The sequence below is a fragment of the Stenella coeruleoalba genome, assembly GCF_951394435.1.
Source record: "Stenella coeruleoalba genome assembly, chromosome: 1".
Classification (NCBI taxonomy): domain Eukaryota; kingdom Metazoa; phylum Chordata; class Mammalia; order Artiodactyla; family Delphinidae; genus Stenella; species Stenella coeruleoalba.
The window spans coordinates 188748114-188770675 of NC_137169.1; the positions used below are offsets into that span (position 1 = coordinate 188748114).

The following is a 22562-nucleotide window of genomic DNA, read 5'->3' on the forward strand; positions in this document are numbered from 1 at the left end:
AAAGACCCAAAAGAGGTCAAAAGTACTGTTCTGAATAAACAAACAATATTATGAAAATTTCTAATGACTTAGAAATTTAGTAACTACATAAAGCCATTTATTCAATTTTTATATCATGGTTAGGTCACTTAAAATATGAGTGAAAAAAACCAAATTCCCCAACTCTAGGTTAAATTTAAGCTTGAATATGAAAGATCAAAAATCTGTCCAATGATTTACTAGCATATATCAACCTGGTGAATAATTACAGAATGTCTTCTGCTTTATGTATCACTAGATAACTTCTGATGACAACACTAATTTATTTTAGATGTATCTGGAAAATGTGCCACGTAAAGGGAAAACATTTATTTATTCATTTTATTGTGAATGTGCCAAGCACTGATATTTCAAAAGGAATATTCAGATCTTTTGAGAAGTACAAGGTCTACTGGAAAAGAGAGAAGTATAAAATATAATTGTTTATAATATAGGCAGGTAGAAACAAATAGTTTCCTGAAGAAGCTGAAGAGTATATCCAAGAAGAATTGATATCTAAGCTGGAGTAGTTTCATCACTAACAGAAAGAAGTGGAGGCTGGGATGGACAACATTTTACGCTATGGGCATGTTTACAAAGGTAGTAGGAATCCTCTTTTGTGTTGAGGATGGGATGGAGAAAAGACTAGTGAAAGATAAGGTCCAGGCTGGATACAGTCTATGAATTCATGATACATTTGGACGTTTTCCTGATTGCAAAAACCTGCAGCTATTAAATGTTTTTAAGGAGAGGAGGAGTTAATTGAAAAAAAGTAACTCTGGGACTTCCCTGGTGATCCAGTGGTTAAGACTCCATGCTTCTACTGCAGGGGGTGTGAGTTCGATCCCTGGATGGGGAACTAAGATCCTGCATGCCATGCAGTGCGGCCAAAAAAAAAAAAAAAAAAAAGTAACTCAGGAAGCAACGTAGAAGACAGACTAATGTGGGAAAGAAAAAAGATAAAATCTTTATGTGAAAGTATTCTTTCTGGAAAAATGTATTATGCCTGATTTCTTTTTAGAGTTCAGGTTTTCATATATAACTTTCTTAAAAAAAGCAATACATATTTTTAGTTAAAACCTTAATTTACAACTTAATGGCAGATTCTCATAGAAACTTAGCATGGGCCTATCATTTGCCTAACAGCTGCACCGCCTGGCTGCTGCTTACCTGTAACAGAGAGATTAGTTACCGCAGCACTGGTTAAAGGAAGGACTGGATTGACTGTGAGGGTAGTTGCTGCGCTGCTTGTCACAAGGCTTGGCGTGGTTGCCACCTAGAGGTCAGAAGTGAAAATATGCAGAAGCATTTAAAAATCAAAATTAAAAAATTTAAGTCCATATTGTAGATTTATTTTTCCTATAAAATTTTTAAAATTCCAGATACAATAGAATAAAATAAAAGGGCCTAAAAAGAAGTGATTTTATTAATTACTCTTTGATCTTGGAATTGAGAAAACTGGCTTATGTTGAAAGGTTCCTTTTGAATAGATGGTTTTTCACTGATGTTACTAATGGCTTTGCCCAAGTTTTAAAAAGAAATTAATAAAAACAAATTTCCATATTTCAATAGTGTTTAGCAAGACAGAAATATTACACCAGTTATAAACTTAATCTAAACAAGAAAACTATTCAAGGAGATCATGGGATCTGGGGTTCTTGTATTGCTTCTGTTTTCAACTATGTGGGGACAAGACTGTCTTGGTTTTGTTTTTAATGAAATGATATTAAGGAAAGAATGTAAAACAAATTTTTAAAAACTGACAGTTTGTTTTTGAAATAAGATAAATATTTCTACATTTTTGTAAGAAACACTGCCTTCCTTCTATCCTTCCCTCCTTCTAGAATAAATCCCAAACACAAAATAGTCACCTCCATAAAACAAAACTGTACCTAATGACTATCTTTTTCATAACTACTATCTCATGAACTTTATGATTAAAGCCTCACCATTTAACAACCATAGGCTTCACTTGATAAACTAGTAAGTGCTATTAATGATGACCTTAGTTTGAAAAGCCTGCCAGTATAGAATAATATTCAAATAAATTAAAAATCAATTAACAAGAAAGTATCAGAAATGCAAACTCAACGATATTCTCATCTTTGGAATCCTGGTTGGAAATGTGGCATCGTATTTACAGTTGTCCTAAAGATCAAGGGAGTCATATGACCACTATATGTTCCTTCAGTCTAGCAATACTTTACTCAGTGAGGTTATAAATAAAAGGCCCACATGTTTGTGAAAATCTGAGACAATTGTTTTAATACAAGTTCAGAGCTAAAGGTTATCTGGGAATTTACTGTCACTTAATCATGTATGTGTAAGTTTAATAAATTGGGCTTTAGAACCCAACATGAATAAAGTGCAACTAAAGATTTTTTTAGATAACTGGAATTTGCCACAAATTTACTCCCAGTTACAGAGTAACCTAATAAACTACATCAGAGAAGAGAATAATAGAACTGCAGAGAAACAGGAAAGGATTAAAACTGTTTCCTTTAAAAAAGAAAGATCAGTAAGTTCTTGGGTTAATAATGACATTTAATTACTTTTGTAACATTTAAAATATAAATTTATATATCTTTATTCAACATGAATATACACAATAAATTCCTATAATGAAATAAATTCATTTGATAGGGTATTTGTAAAATTGTAAAAATTAACCCTTGAGCATGCCTCCCTATTTTTCATCCTTACCAGTGAGGTCGGGCTGGGGAAAATTGCTTTGATAGGTGAGCTGCTGGTCCCACCACTGCTCGGTGGGTTGATTCTTTTTTCTTTCTGGCGGCGGTTACAAAACCAAACACGTATCACCTCCTTTTCCATATTAAGTTGATCAGCAATCATGGTGATCTCTTCCGAGGTAGGCTTTTGATTCTGAAGAGGGAAAAAATAAATCACCTTTTGGAAAAACTTTTTGAACTACTGACATAACCATGTCATTAAATGAATAAACAAATGGGGAGGAGGAACAATAAGAGAATGAAATTGGGATATACAAGGCCATATTATTCCACTTTCAACAAAGAACTTCTATAGACACATTCTAATGAACATGTATTCATTAAATGCAGTCATATTAACTTAGAATAAGTTATTATTGAATATTTATATATTTTTTATTTTAAGGGCAATTAATCGTGAATGAAACCAATACCTTATTTATTAGTGGGAATTTAGGAACTTCCCCAGTGCTTCATGCACATAACCTCACTTGGACAATGTGAGGCAGGCCTGCGGGGCATGAAAGGCAGTTATTTTACAGATAAAGGGACTTCAGCTTAGGAAACCACGTAACTTGACCAATCACACAGTTCATAAGTGGCAGAGCAGATAAAGACTCCTGTTTCAACGCTCCTTCCATGGTGCTCAAGGCTTTTCTGAATTAGAGAAGTCAAAATTTTGTTGGAAGTTTTGATTGTGATATTCTCTGGTACCAGAAAAACAAACAAAAAAAACCACACCAAAGACCTGTTGAAATAACTTGAACTCTATAGCTCATCAAGGCCTTCAGGGTTCTGGTTCCAAACACTACAGTTTAGCCAAACCAAACTACTTTTGTTTCCCCTGATGCATGTCATGGCTTTTCTCTCTGGATGCCTCTGCTTGAAGCGCTTTCCCCCCACCTCTCCCTACCTGTGGAATTCCTATGTATCCTACAGCTGCTGCCTGCCTCTCCCACTTTGAGTGCTCACATGGATCTCTAAGCCTGGTCTCTCCTGAACCCTGAAGCACTCTGGTTTTGTTTCCTTATGTTCAGTAACTTACTTGTTCTCATTGTCTCCAATACGTTTATAAGCATCCATTAGGGCTGAAGCTTTTAAGTCCATATTTTATGGTCTACGGCAGTGGTTCCCAACCTTTATGGCACCAGGGACCAGCTTCATGGAAGACAATCTCTCCACGGACAGGGGTGGAGGGTGTGTGTGTGTGTGTGTGTGGATGGCTCAGGTGGTGATGCAAACGATGGGGAGCGGCAGGTGAAGCTTTGCTCACTCGACCGCCACTCACCTCCTGCTGTGCGGCCCGGTTCCTAACAGGGAACCAGGGACCTCTTGGGGACGCCTGGTCTACGGCACTTAACAATAGTATTATACAGACAATCCCATGTATATGAAAAGTAAAAACCTCACTAACCTCCAAGAAACTCTTCTCTAAGGCCACACGGATGTTGGTCTCTATGCTGGTGCGTTTCTTCCTCCTACGGTTCAAGCCCTCAATTCCCATCCCTGGAGAATTCAGGGCACTTGGGCTGGAGAGAGCCGAATCAGATGAGAGGTTCTCTGTAAGAAAGAAGAAAACACATAAATCAAATCAGCTGAGCATGATTCATGCGCACAATACATGTATTAACAACAACAATAAAACTGACCAAAGTATTTTAGGCTAAAAGCAAGCATGAAAGGTTTTCATAACCTACATTAAAATATTGTTCACTACCATGGATCTTTCTGCTGTTCTTATTGGCATTCTTTGTCTCAGGATGGTTGGCCATACTGTCATTGCTATTCTTTGATTCGTTTCTGAGAAAGCAGTTTACTATTCCTATCCTTACTCTCAGCTCTACCTCTTCTGAGTTGTGCTCTTATGTTTTGGTTTTGTTTGCTTATTTATTTATTAGCTCTAGGGATAAAAGAAAGAAAGCTTTTTGGAAATTATCAAATGTTTAACATTTATCTTGCAAATGACCTCTCATTTTATTTCACTGGTATTCCTCCCCTTCCCCCCAAACCAAACAAATAATGAAACATTTTTAAACTATTTAAACTTTAAACAAGGTTCTGTCATTTAACAGTTTAATGACCCTGAGCATGTTACAGACATCTCTGAGTTTCTTTCCACTCTCTATATAAAATGAGATGGAGGGGGCAGACCAGTGGTTCTCACCTGTGGAACTCAGAAAGATTCCAGATGCTGAGGCCATACCCAGAACTACGAAATCAGACTGTCCAAGGTTGGGAGTTACAGGTTTGCCTTTTCCAAAGACCTGAATTTTGTTCATATCTACAATGAGAACCATAGTCTAGGGGATCTCCAGGGTTTCTTATGGCTCTCATAGTCTATGATTCCGTGACTCAAAATTCAAAATTTCCAAAGGGAAACTTCAGCACAAAACACATTAAGTTAAAACTAACAGCTCAATTTGTGTATAAAATTGGTGGTCATTTTTTTAAAATTGAAGTATAGTTGATTTACAATATTGTGTTAGTTTCACGTATACAGCAAAGTGATTCAGTTACATATATTTTTTCAGATTATATTCCATTATAGGCTATTATAAGATACTGAATATAATTCCCTGTGCAATACAGCAGATCCTTGTTGCTTATCTATTTTATGTATACTAGTAGTTTGCATTTATTAAACTCATACTCCTAATATGTCCCTCCCTCCCTCTCCCATTTTGGTAACCGTAAGTTTGTTTCTATGTCTGAGTCTGTTTCTAAATGTATATAGACTCATTTGTATTATCTTTTAGATTCCACATATAAGTGATATCATATAGTATATGTCTTTGACTTACTAAATTTAATATTCTCTAGGTCCCCTCTTCAACTTCCTTCAACTGTCTCTCACCCTGGGCTCAAATACAAGAAATATTCCAAAGCTAAAAATTATTGCTGATTATGTACCTTGTAATTACTAGCCTACTTAAATGAATTAGCTCTCTGATTTATGTAGTCATAATTTATATTGCTCCTCCAAAGACTGTGAGCTTCAAGGTTCTGTAGTACCAATAATGTAATAAGAAATATAAACCCCAATTAATACAACAATCCCTCCTATACAATTTCAATGAACAATGAGGAAATGTTTTATACATTCACCCACCTGCATCATTTAGCCACTTCTCCAAAAGTGGCTTTAACTTGCACATGTTCTTAAAGCTGAGGTTCAAGGCTTCAAAACGAGAGATGGTAGTTTGGCTGAAGTCATTTCCATACAGTTTACCCATAGCGAGCCCAACATCGCCCTGCAGAGTAATACAGAAGAGGAGAGGGGAGAGAAAGAGAGGGAGAAAAGGTTCATCTAATGTTATGGTCTTCACTCGAGGGTGCTGCTCCAATAACTGTTCCAGACAAAGAACCAACAATCATTCCATTTACTGGGTCCTACAAAAACATCCATTCCTAAGCTGAGCACAGTATTCCAGTGAGGACTCTGTTAGTTAGGTCTTGACTGTGACAACATTCGAAACTGTTCCATATTCCCTCCATCTTGAATCTCTTCTTGCTACCTTATGTAATAATTGAGATATCAAGTGTTTCTACTAACTCTGAAAAGGTAGTGCTGAAATTCTACCAAGTCCCTTAATTGATGCAACCAAAGTGATCTAAGTAATCTTTAAAAATCAGTTAACCTGTATCACCTACAGGGTTAATAGATGTAACTGTCTGGATAACCTTAGGTATTTCTGAACTAACCAAACTTCCCATAAATCACTTTAAAATTTAGAAATAATGCCTCATTCTTTTATTTTTTTCCTGTAAAGCATTTCTGGAAGCAGTGAAAAAAATCTCCTTTCCACCCTTAGTTTGGATTTCAAAGTTTGTTACAAAAACCAGGTATTCTAAAAAGACTACTTTTGTAACCATTATAGAGATAGAAATTCACAGTAGAGAGGTTTGACCCATTTAGTCAAACCTTTATGGGCACTGGAAACTTGGTAACCTTACAGCAATAGAACAATGATCCCCTGAATATATTACAAAAAATATCTTTCTCTATAAGCCTATAACCTTTGAAATGTATAGAGTGCTTTTCCTCCAGCTGAATCTCTCTTGTTAAAGCTGAAAAAGGCATATCTGAATAGTTATTGTATATATAGATAATAGAAGCTCATGGGGTGGAAATAATTCACGCTCTCATTTCAGTTAGTTCAGTGACAGGGCAGAAAAGCAACATTTCTGGTCCAAAATACGACATAGCTAATTCCACTAGAGACAGCCAACTCCCAACTATCCTGACAACACTCATTTTGAATTAGGATTATCCCAGTCCTTTGATTTCTCTCCCCTACAATCCATCTTTTGGATAGTACATTGTTTATTAGCACCTGCATTAGGGGTTAGTCAGGGAAAAGAAAACATTTCTTTTTAAACTCCAATTTCTTACTGGGGAGCAACTTCTGATAAAAAGTTTAATAGAGGAGAAATGTTAGAACTGTACGATAAAATGAGACATTGAGAATACCTGAACTCCAACTGATCTATATTCTAATCTTTCCCATAGGATAGATGGGCATTTAAATAACCACCAACCACATGTGGTTATTTAAATTTAAATTAATTCAAAATCAGATAAATTAAAAATTTAGTTCCTTAGCACTACTAGCCACCTTTCAAGTACTCAACAGCCACATGTGGATAGTGGCTATTGTACTGGATGGCACAAATACAGAACATTTCCATCATCACAGAAAGTTTTACTGACACCTCTAAATATACTATCTCACAGAAGTAGAGCAAAAGTAGACTGCTTATTGATTTCCTTCCAATTGTAGTAAAACCCAAAGAACCAGGACAGTGTGAGTAGAGCATAAGTGTTATCCATTTTCTCTATATACAAATATATCTATAAATATATTTATAGATTTTATCTACAGTGTTATCTCTATACATTTATTAAAGCTGACTTCATTTAGTGAACAAATATTCACTAGGTGCCTACTACACGTCAGGCATTGAACTATGCTTTGTGTGCCACATATATTCATGTCTTGGTCACTTTGTTTGGATTACAGCTTTCTAGAAAACTAAGGCCAACTAAACCCTGTAACTCTTTGAATGTAAGACCTGCTGTAGAAGTCAGATGGTAATAAATGTTTTCTGACATTATAATTGCATAATTCACTAAAAATTGTTCACAAACTTCTGTAATACCTTTCTATGAAAAGTAACAATAATGACAATATAAAAAAATGAAATACCTATTCAAAAATCACATCAAAATAAGAAACAATGCCTTCAGTTGGTGGCTGGAAATAAAGCTAGGCCATCAACTAACGCAAACTATGGCAATAAATGACAAATCCACTTAACTGAGATTTATAATACAATTGTACTTCACATTTAAAGGATTTCATTGACTAAAAATCAACAGGTACCTCAGTTAATATACTAATTTTCACTAATTTGATATAAGCTTGGTTTAGTGCTTTTATAACTCACAACCATCTTAGGTTCTCCCCCTCACAAAAGTAAATGTTTGAAGCAGTTGACTCATACCTAATCTGAACTATATTATATCCCTAATCTGAACTATACTGTATCTGAACTATATTACATGTATATATTTTAAAAAGCAAAGGAAAAAAGAAACAAAGACTGGGATTAGGATATAATTAATGTATCACATGTGATGGATGGTGTTAGACTATGGCATGCCTTCTAATTATGTAATGACATCTACACTAATCCTTAATAACCAATTATAAAGTTAGAAAACAACTACTGTTTAAAACACCTAATAACATGTATATTTACTCAGAGAATAGAGATTTGTTTGTTTGTTTGTTTCAACTAATGACTGGAATGTCTAACTTACCCTCTGTGTGTGTGTATAAATAAATTAGATACAAAGCAATGTTTAAAAAACTATAGTTGAGGTATCTGACTTAAAAAAAAACGTTGATCTTCCCATTCTGCACCAGTAATTATGTGCCTTAGTCCACACAGTCAAGGTCTGTGAAATGTTGCCACTGCTAAAGTCAAAGTCATTTTGAAAAATAAGGAAGAGCTGTGCCAAATAATAGAATAAAACCATACAGCAGAACACCAGACCATAGGGAAGCTCTTTTATAGAAAAAGGAGAGACAGAGAGAGAGAAAGAGCAACAACCCTGGCAGTATGTTGGGTCAAATGCCACAAAAAGGCAAACCACTATCTGGGTAAAAGTTAAAGATTTTTAAAGGCCTTAACATCCCTGGCATATCACTCAGGCAACCACCTCCTAGGAAACGTAAGAGTATGCTGTGCTAATAGCCTAAGAGCTGAAGCATTGCTAAACATGCCAACCTTATACTTATTTAAGCTTATTAATTTACCCCTATTGATCTAGTTGTATCTTTTAGCTTTCTTTTTTGAAAACAAGCCACATGGTTTAGATGTTTAAAAAGTACTAAAATCTTTCTGAATTGTAATTTGTTCCTTCACAACTGAGACTCCTCACAAATATAAGTGCATTTTCTCTAAAATTACATCTATTAAAAAAAAACATTTTATGTTCTCAATAAATAGTTTCTTTGAGCAAAAATAAATTACCAAAGAAATATAAGGAATAAAAGCCTGTTCTTAAAAACACAGGGATGTCATTTTGGAGGAGCCCGGTGACCGCACTAGGCTCACTAGTGAGTAGGTGGCACACTACTGTACTTTCAACATAAAATAATTTGGATAGTATTTAAGTGGTGGCTTAAATTTCAAACAGTAATTATATTCTCTGGGAAAAAACCATCATGTTTCTCCTGATTCCATTAAAATGCCCAATCCAATCTATACTTCAGTAATTTTATTTCACCTAATGATCCTATATCATTTTACATAAATGTCATTCAGTTTAATTCTTTTCCTGCTTTAAAAAGTATTACTTGTGACAGGTTAATTAAAGAGTGAGTCAGTAGGAGTGCTTGGGCAAAACCCATATACCCCAACACCTGTTTAAACCAGTAAGCTTATTATACTTTAAAAGCCGTCTGCTAGGTGACATTTTAAAAAATTAATTTGGAATTTTCATCTTCAACAGATTCCCATTTGATTAATCAGTCTCAGTTCGGGCTTATTGTGTGTGTGTGTGTGTGTGTGTGTGTGTGTTTCCACCACCCCTTTCTCTCTTCCAAAAAATGGTTTTAAACAAGTCTTTCAAACATTTCCCCTTTCAGCTACTATAAAAGACCTTGTAATCTTTACTCCTCTCAATCTTACACATATGTAGCACGAAGGTCTAGAACCAGATGTTTTTCAAATAACAAAGCCCTCAGTATAGTTATATCATCCTCCAACATAATCTTTTAAATTCTCACCATGTATTGGTATTATTCTAATTTCAGAGGCCTGTGTTCTGAGAGAAATCTTAACGATTTTAACCTAACAATAAATTATAAATTTATAAATGAATACATACGATGAAAGTCTAAACTTATAAATGCAGAAAATGGCTAACAACAAGTTACAGTCTAAAACTGAAAAAGAAGGCTGAGAAATATATTGCTCCTTAGAAGTCTCTCTGGACATGGAAAGCAAATATTTGGACCCAGCCAAGGAGGGAAATCTAAGTTAAAGGTGGGTTCATCTTACCTGAGTGAATCCAAGTTTGATTCGTCTTTGTTTGAAGGTCTTGGCAAATTGCTCAAGCTCCTCAAGGTCACTGGGCTCCTCCAAGCTGGGAGTATCAATTCGCTTTGGTGTTGACTGGCTCTGTGGAAGTGTCTGAATTGGGGTTGCTGCTATTGTGCGTGTTGGGGTGGCTGGCTGCTAGAGAAGGAACAAAAGAATAAGAACAAACATACACCAAGATATTTAAGTTTATATCCGGAATGGCTGCAAGTAAACAATTTAAGGAAATGGCTGTATTCAAGAACTATGAAGACCATGTGTCACTGTAGAAGGTACAACATAATACCCAGTGAGAAAAGCAGAGTGTGATGCTATATACACTACAGTTACAGTTAAGGTTAAACATGTAAGTCTATGGAAAAGACTTGAATACACAAAAATGAAATCCATTGTCTTTGGGTTTTCAAATGGCTTGAATACATGCATCTCATGCCATTTAATAAATCAGTCTTTATTTTTAAGAATCTATATCATAATAAACATGCCACTTAAACTATAAGTTTCAAAACAGCAGAGACCATACCCATCTTATCACTATCATATCTCCAACTTGTAACACAATATTATAAAAAACATATAAGATTATTAAAACTATTTTAAGGGGGAAAAGTAAATCACCTACAGTTTAAATAACAATAGCTTCACTTCAGTCTACTTGTTCAAGTTTTCATCCATAGAGCTACATTTTTTATGCTGTTTTTAATTTGTTGCACTAAATTTAATCTGTAAATGTTTCTCACAAATTACAATTTTCAAATCTCTACTAACAAGGCATACATCCCACAGATCGGGGTAATTTTTAAAATATGATTAATACATTGGAATGGACCATAGGGCATAAAATCGAAGAGTGAACTTTTTTTATTTAATTGAGGTATGACTGACATACAAAAAAGTTGTACACGTATAATGTATACATCTTGATGAGTTTGAAGATTAAATAAACATCCATGAATATATACCATCACCATATACAATGCCCTAAATTTATCCATTACCCCTAGAAGTTTTCATCCTCCCTCAGATCTACGTTCTTAACCTTAACTGTAATTATGGTAACATAATTTTATACTCTGCTTTTCTCACTTAACATTATGTTTTAATTTTTTTCCCTATGTTGTTTCAATCATTGTAATTATCATTTTCAAAGGCTGACTGAAAGGCAATATTATCATAATTTATTTAACAATTTCTTCATTGCTAGGCACTTTTTCATTTGTTTTCACTAACAGGCAATACCACAATGAAAAACTCTTGTGCATACAATTCTGTTTTCCACCTTTGTAATTAGTTCTTTGAGATAAATTTACAAAGGATTCTCTATAACTGGATAAAGAGTACACCATAAACAATTTCATGGCTTTTGGTATACATCATACATAATGCTGGTTCTCACTATACCATGTTCTCCACATGATTTGTTTTAGCAGTTTTAAAAAATGTTTTGCTAACTCAGGGAGTAAATTGTACTTTGCTGTTTCCTTAATTCATATTTCTCTTATTACTTAAAGCCAAATTTTCCCCACATGTTAATTATTATCTGTATTTCGTTTCATGTGAATTGAACTCACATCTGTAACCCATTTGTAATGACATCCTTACTCTCACCCTTATCCTTAAAGAGCTCAATCAAATGTTATAGATAAAGCCTTTGTCTGTTGTATTAATACAAGTAATTTTCCCAATCTGCTTTTTTCCTTTTATTTTTCAGTATACATAAGTCTTAAATTATAATTTGGGTGAACTTTTGTTTTTTTCCTTTTTAATATCTTCTGTTGCTTCAAATCTGAGAAAGCTTTATTTCTAACTTGGATAAAATTCCTTTTAATATTCTGCTAGCTTCTTCTATGTCTTTTAAAATATTTAATTATTGAAATCCATCTAAAGTTTATTTGCAGATATGAGGGTAAAATCTATTTTTTTTTAAAGAAAATATTAAATCTCCTTATTACACAAACACAAGGCTACACTGTTTTACTCACAACCCCTGAGTAGAACCCACCCTTCTGAGTATTCACTACTGGGATGTGCTGCCCTGACTCTGCATCATAACTGCTCAGTTAACCCTTCCTGTGAACAGAAGCCCAGGTGAGAGATTATAGGACAAGATTACAGATGAAGTCCATGGCTATGTGCTTTTCTCTTGTAATTTAAATGGGTCATATACCCCTAACTCTGACCCCATTAGTAATATGCTTTCTCCAACTGAACTAACTGGCCCTGAAAACTGCACAAGAGGAATTACACAGGCCTGCACCTCGGGTAAGCTCCTCTCTATCATCCTGCTTCAATGAAGACAACAAAATTTATCTCTCTGGCATGTTGACAGTGAGAAAACTTTAATATGACCATCTGGAGGAGCCCAAAACTGTACCAACCATATTAGAGTCCTGTGTGGTTGTAATTTCCCACTGAAACTGGTTGATAAGTAGAGGTGAGTCTCAACTATCAGATGGTTGCTTCATTTCTAGGCTTGAAGTAGGCCCGTTCTCAAATAATATAGGACTAAGAATAGCTTGGGTATCTTTTGGTGGGGTGGTTACACATAAGTTACCCCAACTCCAGAAACCTCAGGCTGGACTGGGCCAGAGCTAGAAATAGTAGAGTAAAATTCAGTGAGCAGGAGTCCGGCTGAAGCTACAACAGCCCTGCCACTGTTTACAAAGCTCGTAGGCCAGGAAGGAATTGCTGGTATAGGCTTTTTTCCAACATCATTTTTATAATTCAGCTTATTCACAGTTAAGTGCACCATTTAAAAGTGTACAGTTTGATGTGTTTTGACAACTATATAGTCATATAACTGCTACCACAATTAAGATTCAGAAAATTTCCATCACCCCCAAAAGTTTCATTGTGTCCTTTGCTGTCAATCCCCACCCCTAGCCCCCATCCCCTGGCAACCACTGACATGATTTCTGTCCCTATAGTTTTGTCTGCTGTAAAATGCCATATAAATTGAATCATAGAGTATACAGTCTTTTATGTTTGGCTTCTTTCACTTAGCATAATGCTTCTGAAATTCATACATGACGTTGAATGTATCAGAAGTACATTTCCTTCTATGGCTGAGTAGCGTTCCATCATATAGATATGCCAAAATTCATGTTATCTATTCACCAGCTGATGAATGTTTAGGCTGTTTCCACTTTGGGGTGATTACGAATAAAACTGCTATGAACAGTCAGTCATACACAGGTCTTTGTGTGGACAGATGCATTCATTTCTAAGAGTAGAACTGCTGAGTCATAAGGTACATGTATATTTAACTTTATAAGAAACTGCCAAGATGTTTTCCAAAGTGTCCGTACCAATTTGCAACCCCACAGGCAATATATAAGAGCTGTAGTTGCTTTATTTTCTCATCAACACTTGGTATTATTATAGTCTTTTTAATTTTGCCATTCTAATGGGTGTGTAGTGATATTTCTTTTGCATTTTCCTGACGACTAATAATTTTGAGCATCTTTTCATATGCTTATTGGGTATTTACGTGCCTTCTTTGGTGAAGTATCTTCAAATATTTTGCATACACTCCCTTTTAAAAAAAACCACGTTGTCTTATTGAGTTGTATGAGTTCTTTATATATTCTGGATACAAGTCTTTTATTAGATAAAAGTTTTAAGAATATTTTCTTCCAGTCTGTGGCTTTTCTTTTTGTTTTTTCAACAGAAGCTTTTAATTTTTATGAAATTTAATTTATCATTTGTTTTCTTTTACAGTTAGCGCTTTTTGTGTCCCACTTAAGAAATCACTATCTTACACGAGGATACAAAGATTTTCCCCTAAGTTTTCTTCTAGAATTTAGGTCTGCAACCCTTTTCAAATCTTTGTGTATCATTGTGAAATAAGGAGTAAGGTTCATTTTTTTTTTTTTTTTTTTTGCCTATGGCTAGCAAATTGTTTCAGCACCTGAAACAAGACTTTCCTTTTCCCACTGAAATCCTTAGGCACCTTAGTGGGAAATCAGTTGGCTCTGTGTGTGTGAGTGTACTGGACTTCTGTTCCATTTCTATTCATATGCCATTACCACACTGTCTTTATTACTGTATTTCATAATAATTCTTGACATCAACTTTCTTAATTTTCAAAATTGTTTGGCTATTCTATGTCCTCTACAATCCTGTACAAATGTTAGAAACACCATGCAAACTTCTACAAAGAAAGCCTGTAGATATTAATTGGGACTGTGTTGAATTTATAGATCAGTTTGGAGAGAACTCACATTTTAACAACCAAAGTCTTCATGAACACATTATATCTCTCCATTTATTTAGGTCTTCTTCAATTTCACTTGGCAAGATTTTGTAGTTTTCAATATATAGGTTTTACAAATGTTCTGTTAAATTTATCCCTAATTACCGTAAATATTTTTCTTCTTAATTTAAATTTCCAAATGCCTGTTGTTAGTATACAGATTTTTGTATATTGACTTTGTATCCTACATACTTGCTAAACTCAACTATTAATTCCAGCAACTTTTTTGTAGATTCCTTGGATTTGGATCCCTTGGATTTGGATTTTCTACATAGACAATCATGTCATCTACCAATTAAGACAGTTTACTTCTTCCTTTCTAATCTATATGTCCTTTATTTATTTTTCTTGTCTTATTGCCTTGCTAGGCCCTTCAGTGCAATGCTGAATAAAAGTGGTAACAGTGGACATCCTTGTTCCTGATCTTAGGGAGAAGGTATTCAGTCTTTATGATGGTTTATTTGTAGATGCCTTTTAGCAGGCTGGGAAAGTTACCTCCTAATTCCTAGAAGAGTTGTTATCATAAAGTTGTTGAATTTTGTCAAATCTAGTAATTTGTTAGCATTAACTGATAACTTCCACGATTATGGACAAAGAGAATCAGAGATGGAAGGGGAATTCAGGATCAGCTAGTTCAATCACCTAATTTACCTATGAGGAAACAGAGGTGCAGAGAGGTGAAATGACATGCTCAAAGTCACAGCTAGGAAAGAAACAGAACTAGATCTAAAGCTTAAACCTCTAGACGCCTAGACCTGCCTAGACCCTCTAGATGCCTTAAACTCTGGTAAAAAGTAGCTAAAGCAACATCTAAAAGTTGAGATGGAATAAAACACAGAGATAAGAGCTTCTTTGCAGTTTCTGAGAAGGAGCAAAGGGCAATGATAGGTTTTAACTCAGGCTCTAGGTCTAGCTCAAGTGGTAATCTCTACTGCCAAATATCAGGGTGGGGAGGGTGGTCAAACAGCCAGAACTCACTAATCATTTGGTGCTAACACAGTTATTCTTTATGAAAATATAAGAAAATAGGGACTCCTTGAAGATTTTCAAAGACTACATCAATTTGGTAGCACTGCTTTATCAAGCTGATAAGCCTAGCTTTGAAATTTTGGTGAGTTTCTTAAAACTATTTGAATTATTTTTATTAAGGGGTTGTGGTTTTAAGTTAAACAAATCCCCACAGAGTCTCAAGACACCAGGATAAAAGAAAGCAACCCTCATGGAAGAAAACCGACCTGGGAGGTGAGGGTGATGCTTGGCTGCGACTGTAGGAGGTTGGCTTGGCTTTGCTGAGGTAGTTGCGTTAAAAGATTTTGCGCTTGCAGGAGACCTGTAAAACACAAACATGTTATGTCAAACATTAAAGATTACCTTGAACAAATGGCAAAAGAAAAAATGAGAAAGTGAAGTGAAAATTTCCAACTGATCCCCAGATAGGCTTACTGGTCTTAAAACTCTTAATGTCTTATTTGCCTAAAATTCAGTCTTGTTAATAAATACAATTTGGGCAATAAGATATGGAACAAACTAAAACTGGTAGATGTCTTTAGCGTAACTTGAATAACCTCTCTGATTGGCCAATTCTTTATTTTACCAAGGAATGGATGAAAGTGAAGAAGCATTCTAAATGGAAGCAGCTTGAAACTCCAAAAAAAAAAAAAGCTCAACTTCTTAACCCAGAAGCCATTAGAAACAGTTAGTATATGCTGGGACAGAGAACTATCTAGTTCATTAAAGGTGCAGGCTATCCTATCCATTAAAAGTGGAATAGGTTATTTATACAACAAAAGATTTTGGAATGAATGATCAAGAAGAAAAAAGGCTAAAAACCAGAAATAATGAGGAATCAATAGAGATGCACTAATGTTCCTTGAGTTGAAGCCTTGATACTCTGATACTGTCTATACTGATTCCATTACAAACATGATTGAACTTTATACAGCAGTAACACAACAATATTCAGCACTAAAAGGCCTTGAAGATGTTTTTTATAATTCACAAAATTTGCACAATTTCTAACATGACACTCTCTCCTTCTTAAACTTTAAAAGAAAACAAATGATTGTTAGAAGCGTATACTTACAATGCTCAGCCCATTCTTTGAACACATTCCCATGAAAAACTATCAAAACATAAAAGCAATTTATCCAATGTATGTTCAGCATGTTGAAGGATTTAATTTAGAATTTTGGCCAAACCCATGGTCCTCCTTACTGATTAAACAGATGAAAGGCAGTGAAGGATGACCTTCAATAATTAGGTATGCATGACAAAAAAAATATTTTTCTCAACATGAATACTGAGCTTAAAGTTAAATAAAATTTAATAAAAACACTGTTCTAATGGACAGCTTCTGGGCCAAAATGACAGTAGTCAGCATGTATGTCACACAAGTGGACAGCCTTGGTGTACCGTACCACTAATAAGCTCTAAGGAGGCGCTCACCCTGCTGGCCCTGGGGCGTCTGTGAGATGATAAACTGCGCTGGTTGCAGGTTGGTGGTTGGATGTACCAACACAAACTGTTGCAGGTTGAGATTCTGCTGCTGAAGTTGTTGCAGTTGTTGCAGATCCTAAAAAATTAGGATTAAAACATGGATTGGAGACTCTGAAATAAAATCTTGCTTAATCTTAAGGTTCCCAGATGATGAATTCTGTCATCCAAATAAAGAAGAGTTAATATTTGACATTCTTATAAACTCCCAACAAGGATGTGCTCTGGGTGCATTCACAAAGCATGTGAAGAAACCTGGAGCTGCTACAAGGACTTGTTATTTCTGTGGGCATATATTGTGTCGTGACTTATGCTGTATCTAATTTTCAACAGTTATTTAAAATTCCCTCAGAACAAATGCTTATGGTTGTGTTTTTAACATGTAGAGACCAATATGGGTTTTTCTCTCAAGTGAGAAAAGAATAGGTTGAGTTTTTAAGTGTTTGATTAGAGTTTTCTCTTGTTAAGCAAAAATTGAGAGTGCTACGTCTGAACTTGCATCAATAAATTAAAAGATTTATAATGATTCATGAAATGTGGCACCAGCCTATGTAACTCAACTGAGAAATCAGTGTAAAAATTTAAAAAAAAAATAGCTATCCATATAAAAATCTGATCTACAACATATTATACTTGCTTATATTGGCCTAGTATTTTATAATTTTCAACATACTTTCATGTATATTACCTTATTAGAATAATGTCAACATAGAGTCTCACAGCTTAGGCACTAAAAACATTTATTTGGTGATGAAAAAAATGGCCAAAATAAAAACATGATCTTGATAAAGATTGTATATAACAGTCATAAAGATTAGCCTGACATCTATTCTGTACACTTTTAGTTAATTGGTTCTTTTTAATGTTTAGTCAAACTCTAGCTACAATTTAAGTCTATTTCTGAGCCTTCTCTGGGGGGATAAAGATAATTATCTGCACTAGACTCATAATAACTCTTCATACATTTCACTGATATGACTACTTATACTTTTTTCCTCTCCTTGAGATAAAGGATTTCATTTAGCTTTTTTCCTCCTTGGTAGAACTGTCTATGCCTCTTAAATAAATTTTTATTATCTCTGGATACTTTGCCCTAAAATGCGAAAATTAAAGCCAAACAACACTCTAATGCAATTCTGCACAGAGCTAATCACTCTAGCAGAAAGATGACGTGCAGTTTCTCTCACACATGGGTGGCAACATTCACTGCAGAGCACATGAAAGAACCCATGCCTGCTGTAATTAGCTAATTAAAATAAATACAGTAATCCCCTGCTTCAGAAATATGCCAGCCAATTATTCAAGAATTGTCACTTAAACAGTCAGTTATTCAAATAATCAGTTATGTGTTTATAATATCAACTCAAATAAGCAAACAAATGTATTATTTCTAGTTCAGTGGTAAAGAAGGCTACACCACTTACCTCACACTAACAATCAGAAAGTAAGCTTAATACCAAAGAAAACCTGCCATTTTATTCCTCCCTTCCTGCCCCAGCTATGAGAGTTACTCACTCACCTGTGCGATCTGGATGGGCTGAGACAGGGGGATCTGAGTCATGGGCGTGGCGGCGGAGGCTGAGATGGTGGCCCCAGCAGCACTGTGCTGTTGGCTGGCGGAATGCTGTTGCACTGCAGCAGCCAGCAGCTGTGCCTGTGCCTGTGCCTGCTGTAGTAATAACTGTTGCTGGGCTGGCGTCAAAGTCAGCTAAACAAAATCAGGACAAACAGTCGGAAAGGGTTGAAGGAGACCGGCCTCTAATGCAAGGCCACTGTTTTGAAGTAAGCAACTCAAGTGGTATTAAACCTTAGCTACCCAACTTCACATGGTTAGCATGAGGCTAAAATAAAATGTTCATTAGCCATCAAGCTACCAGGACTAGCAGACATTTAAATTAAAATGGTGGTCCTCACTCTGGACTTAATCATTCAAGCTTGTCCAAGGCCCTAGGGTTCAGGCAAAAAAGTAATTAACTAGTAAGCAAGAAAAAAAAGAATCAATGCTGACAGGATATGAAAAGAAATTTACACCCAACAGAACAGCAAGTGATTAGTCAGATGAATGAGGAACAAGGATGCTGGATCTGACCAGGAAAGAACTGATAAGGCCCAGCTGCTTCCCATTAGCATGAATCCCTGCCATATTCCATCATTTCATTATGTCCTAAGATATGACTAAAGAATATGAGGTCCATTTGTTTCTTTTCCAAGTCCCTACAGCCTCCTCCCCAACAGCCTTTTCTGTTATTGAAAGCATTGGGTCTCTGCAACTTTACATCCTCTTTCCAACACATTATCTCTGTGAAACAGGTGGTGACAGCCGCTCTCTTTACATGCAAATGAATCCTAATGCCCAAGTTTAATAGAAGCTCCAGCCATTCTGAACCTGGAATCCCAAGTGTCTCCAACTATTGTAAACACTAGTCACTCAAAACAAACCCCAAAGAAAACAGGAAATGTATTTGAAGATTTAAACTTGCTTTCATAGTGCAACTTATTTCGAACACACTTAAAGTGATAAGTATGTTCTACCTTCTTTTTGGTGACATGTTCTGATCAAACCAAGAAGGAATATTCTGAAGCGCATGTACAGTCACTTAATGGCACAATCCTCTTTCAAAAAGGGTCTGATACAGTTTGTGCATTAGAGATATAAGAATCAAAATCAAATCATTCAAAAACCCAATACGCTTCGAGATACACGTTTATAAATATTTTATATAACATGTAAACATATATTAATCTCTACTGATGGGATTTCGTAAACAAGTTTGCAACAGTTCTTAAAAGAGCCTTCCATCACTGCCAAAACAAACTTAACTGAAATGAAGGAAATAAAAAATTTTGTGGGTTGACGTGATGTGAATCGAATAACAAATAACTTACCACTCCTCTTGACCCCCCCAAAAAGATAACTTAATAGACAAATTGTCAACATTGGAAAAATATTTTTAATGATGTCTCAGAGCGAAGACAGCTCAAAAGTTAAAAGCTTAATGTATTTGCACAGGCCAATTTACTATTGATAAAAACAGATGACATTTATTGAATGCTACTACATGCCAAGCACTGTTCTATGAGTTTTATGTATGTTATTACTCTTAATCTTTAAAACAATACTGTTAGATAAGTATTATTACATCTTCATTTAACTGAAGGAAAACTGAGGCACAGAGAGATGAAGTAATTAGCCAATACAGTAAACTACAGAGCCAGGATATGAGATCAGAAGTTTCATTTTAGAACACTATACGGTAACTTAAAATGTTTTTCTTTTGTAGGTACTAATCCATTACTCTGCAGTGATGTTATAACTCCAAACTGACAACTACAATTTCATCACTGTAACTGTCTCAACCATGGGATTGTGACGCCACTGCATGATGAAGCAACGGTTGAAACGTGAATTTTAAGAAGTCCTTAGTTTACCCAGAGCATATCTGCAATAGTAAGAAAAAATACCCTGAAAACTCGTGACAAAGATAGTTCCTTTCTCAGAGCTGCTTACGGTGCAGGAAGTTCCTTTAAAGACATAACAGTGCCAGGCATAGCCATGTTACTACTGTCTGCTACAGCCAACAGATCTAATCAGATATTGACCAATGGCAGTTTTTTTTTTTGAAAGTTTTGGATGTGGACCATTCTTTTGAAGTCTTTATTGAATTTGTTACAATATTGCTTCTGTTTTATGTTTTGGTTTTTTGGCAGTGAGGCATGTGGGACCTTAGCTCCCTGACCAGGGATCAAATCCACACCCCCTGCACTGGAAGGCAAAGTCTCAACCACTGGACTGTCAGGGAAGTCCCCCAATGGCAGTTCTGACACAGAGAAAGTTTGTTACAAATTTCTCAGTGAAAACTTACCCCAGTTATCTGTCCTCCAGCCAGCATGAGCTGGGTCTGGGGAATGGCTGCCTGCACTGAAGGCTGCTGGGAAGGCTGGCTTGGCTGCTGTGAATCCCCCGATTCTTCATTAGATTTAGACTGAGATGGGGCGGGGGGAATAAAAGATTTAAAATAGTTGATTTTAAAAAAATGTACTCACAATTCCATGTTTTAAGGATTATTTACAATACAGACTTATCTAATCATGAGTTTTCTGATTTCACTCTTTTCCTTTCTTCTAAACCTTTGTATTTTCCTAATTTTATGTATTAAGTTTTCAGACTTTTTGTTCCAATATCAGCAAAGCTGCAATTATAATTTTTAAGAAGAAAAAATAATTTGGTCCTCCACAAGTCAACAGAATTTTTCACAAACCCAAATCCTCAACTCTGGAAGTAAGGAGTACGTGAAGAATACAATTTCAACCTATGTTTACATTAGACAGACCCTCCATTCCAACATTTTGACATGTCTTTGGTGGTCAGTCTAAAACTTCCTTATATACCATCTTATAAATTGATTACTTGACCCACAGAACTTTTCATCTAATATTTTGAAGAACTATAAATTTAGCATCCCCCATCAAGTAACACACAAACTTAGAGAGAAAATGCTGCAGTCAAGAGGGAAAGAGAACATACTCCTGGAAAGGGGCACTGAGAGAAAATTTTATGGTAATTAAAACTGGTTATGCAGAGCATGAAAATTCTGCATAGATTTGCATATTTCCCACCACCTGTTTTGGGGACTGCAGCAAGGCTAATTAACATAAAGGCTCTGATTAATTCTGCCAGTCATTGAGAGATAATTACAGTGCAAGACTGTAAACATTCCGCACTGGAGATTCAGCCTGTTTGCCAACATCTCTCTAAGGGATGAAAGTTTACCATGGAAACCAAGGCAATTTTCCGCCTCCTCTCTCTCAGAAAGGAAGGTCACATTATCTCCTTTTCTTTTCTCTTCTTGTCTCCATGTGTTACTAGGTCCATACTCTACTCGGTTTCATGGAATGCTCAACCCAAGGTCTTTAGTCATTAGCAACACTGAAATCAACCTTCCAGAAGACTGTTTTTTCCTCTTGACTGTTAGTTACCTAAACACTATAATGAAAGGAAGCAGCAGGTTGATTGAAATATTATGGAGTCATGCATAATACTTGAACTTTGCACGTTTTACCATATGGTTCATAGAAACAAAGCACCCAGATTTAAGTGTTATCTTCAAAATTTTGACTGTATGAAGCCCATTAATGTTTATAAATATGTTTAATTGCAAACTCACAACATTTTAGAGCAGAGAGGACCTCTGGCAATCTTCTAAATTTCCCCACTTAAATACACGCAGTTGCCCCTTGGTATCCACAGAGGATTAGTCCCAGGACCCCCCATGGACACCAAAATCTGTGGATGCTAAAGTCCCTCACAGTCAGCCAGCCCTCTGTACCAGCAGATGTGGAACCTGGGGAGGGGAGGGCCAACTGTATAAGAAAAAAATGCGCCCCAGGAGGTTAAGTGACTTGCCAAAGTTCAAACAGCTAGTTAGTGGCAGAATGAGAATTCAAACCTAGGACCT

General features: G+C 35.7%; 1 protein-coding gene across 3 annotated transcripts in view; it reads right to left on the reverse strand.

Moving 5' to 3' along the window:
- Positions 1-22562, reverse strand: part of POU2F1 (POU class 2 homeobox 1) — a 187123-nt gene that overhangs the window by 33151 nt on the left and 131410 nt on the right. For 2 of the 3 annotated variants that reach the window (XM_079920543.1, XM_079920545.1), the window contains exons 5-13: positions 20970-21089; positions 18626-18814; positions 17059-17185; positions 15849-15943; positions 10320-10496; positions 5857-5998; positions 4162-4307; positions 2722-2901; positions 1189-1294 (exon numbers count right to left, since the gene is read on the reverse strand). In XM_079920543.1, coding sequence (XP_079776669.1) covers positions 1189-1294; positions 2722-2901; positions 4162-4307; positions 5857-5998; positions 10320-10496; positions 15849-15943; positions 17059-17185; positions 18626-18814; positions 20970-21089 — 1282 coding nt within the window. The remainder of the gene's footprint in view (positions 1-1188; positions 1295-2721; positions 2902-4161; positions 4308-5856; positions 5999-10319; positions 10497-15848; positions 15944-17058; positions 17186-18625; positions 18815-20969; positions 21090-22562) is intronic. The other variant, XM_079920544.1, reaches the window with a different exon arrangement.